At 64.8% G+C, this 1,331-nt stretch overlaps 1 protein-coding gene across 1 annotated transcript in view; it reads left to right on the top strand.

Moving 5' to 3' along the window:
• The window catches only part of ACVRL1 (activin A receptor type II-like 1), a 9,143-nt gene that overhangs the window by 5,147 nt on the left and 2,665 nt on the right, over nt 1–1,331 (top strand). The window contains exons 3-5 of the mRNA XM_009319881.1: nt 23–247; nt 556–755; nt 866–996. Coding sequence (XP_009318156.1) covers nt 23–247; nt 556–755; nt 866–996 — 556 coding nt within the window. The remainder of the gene's footprint in view (nt 1–22; nt 248–555; nt 756–865; nt 997–1,331) is intronic.

Below are 1,331 nucleotides of genomic sequence, written 5' to 3'. Positions count from 1 at the left end.
CACCCCCTCCTCGTGCCCCCAGACGAGCTGCTGTGTGCCTGCGACGTGCCGCACTGCAGCCTGCCCACCTGCACGGGAAAGGTGTGCTTCGTCAGCAAGAGGAAGGAGGAGGGGACCATCACCCAGCACAGGGGCTGCTTCTCCCAGAACATCCTGGAGAACTGCCGCACGCCCGTGACGGAGCAGTACGGCATGAGGTGCTGCGACTCCAGCATGTGCAACGCCGAGCTAGAGATCTTCCTGCAAGGTACGGGGGCACAGTCCCCTTTGAGGAGCCGGGGGGAGAAGGGCAGAGCTGCCCACCCAGCTGGAGATGTGGTTGGGTCTCTAGATCATCCCCTTCCTCACTCAGCACCTCCAGGGTCACCCTTTCCCAGGTGGGACAGGGCCAGCGAGATGTCCTCAGGTGTCTCTTCTTGGGCTGTGCCTGCAGAGCTGCCATCCAGGGGGTTGACCCCAATGCAGAGCCACCCTCCCCAGGTCCAAGCCCAAGCACCAAGATCTCCACCCTCCCAGGTCCACCTTCATGCTCCCATCCATTGTTTCCCCCCCCAGGAGAAGAGGCCCTAGGAAAGGCTCCTTCCCTGCCCAACCTCCTCCTGATGATCTTCGTCCCGCTGCTCGCCCTCCTCGTCCTTGCGGCGCTCACGGCACTCTTTTGCTGGAAGGTGGCCCAGCAGCGCCACAAGAAAAGCGACATGGGAGACACAGACCTCATGCTGAAGGCATCCATGGTGGGAGACAGCACTTTGGAGGTGGGTGCACTCCGGGAAGGACCCAAAATGCCCCTGAGGTGCAGGAGGGAGGGACATGCCGGGTGTGGGGTGGCCATTGGGCTGACCCCGCTGCCGCCCCGGCTGCACAGGACTTGCTGAACGACGACTGCACCACAGGCAGCGGCTCGGGCCTGCCCTTCCTCGTCCAGCGAACGGTTGCTCGGCAAATCACCCTCGTGGAGTGTGTGGGTAAGGAGAGCAGCGGGGCACAGGGGGAAGCTGCCCCGGCCCCCACAGCCAGTGCTTGGGCATGTGCGAGACCCCTTTCCCCCAGCAGCCAGCGATGGCACCACGACACCAGACCCGGGAGGGGGGGTTGGACCCGACCATCTCAGCCAAAATGCCATAGAGACCCCACGTTCTCCCGCTGTCCAGCTGATGGAGGAGGGAGAGAGCGGCTGGGTGGGTGGGTGGCAGTTGGCCAGGGGCAATGGGCCCCGCGCCCCGCACGTGCTCTTCCACACGGGGAGCTGGGTTCATCATGCTGGGTGCGGGGAGGTCGCTGGGGGTTGGAGGGGCCGCGTGACGCAGTGCCGTGGCCGTGGAGGCAAAGGA

This window comes from Pygoscelis adeliae, unplaced genomic scaffold (genome assembly GCF_000699105.1).
Source record: "Pygoscelis adeliae isolate BGI_AS28 unplaced genomic scaffold, ASM69910v1 Scaffold243, whole genome shotgun sequence".
Taxonomy (NCBI): Eukaryota; Metazoa; Chordata; class Aves; order Sphenisciformes; family Spheniscidae; genus Pygoscelis; species Pygoscelis adeliae.
The sequence above is the reverse complement of the archived record's forward strand: the minus strand, read 5'-3'. Positions and strand labels throughout refer to the sequence as shown.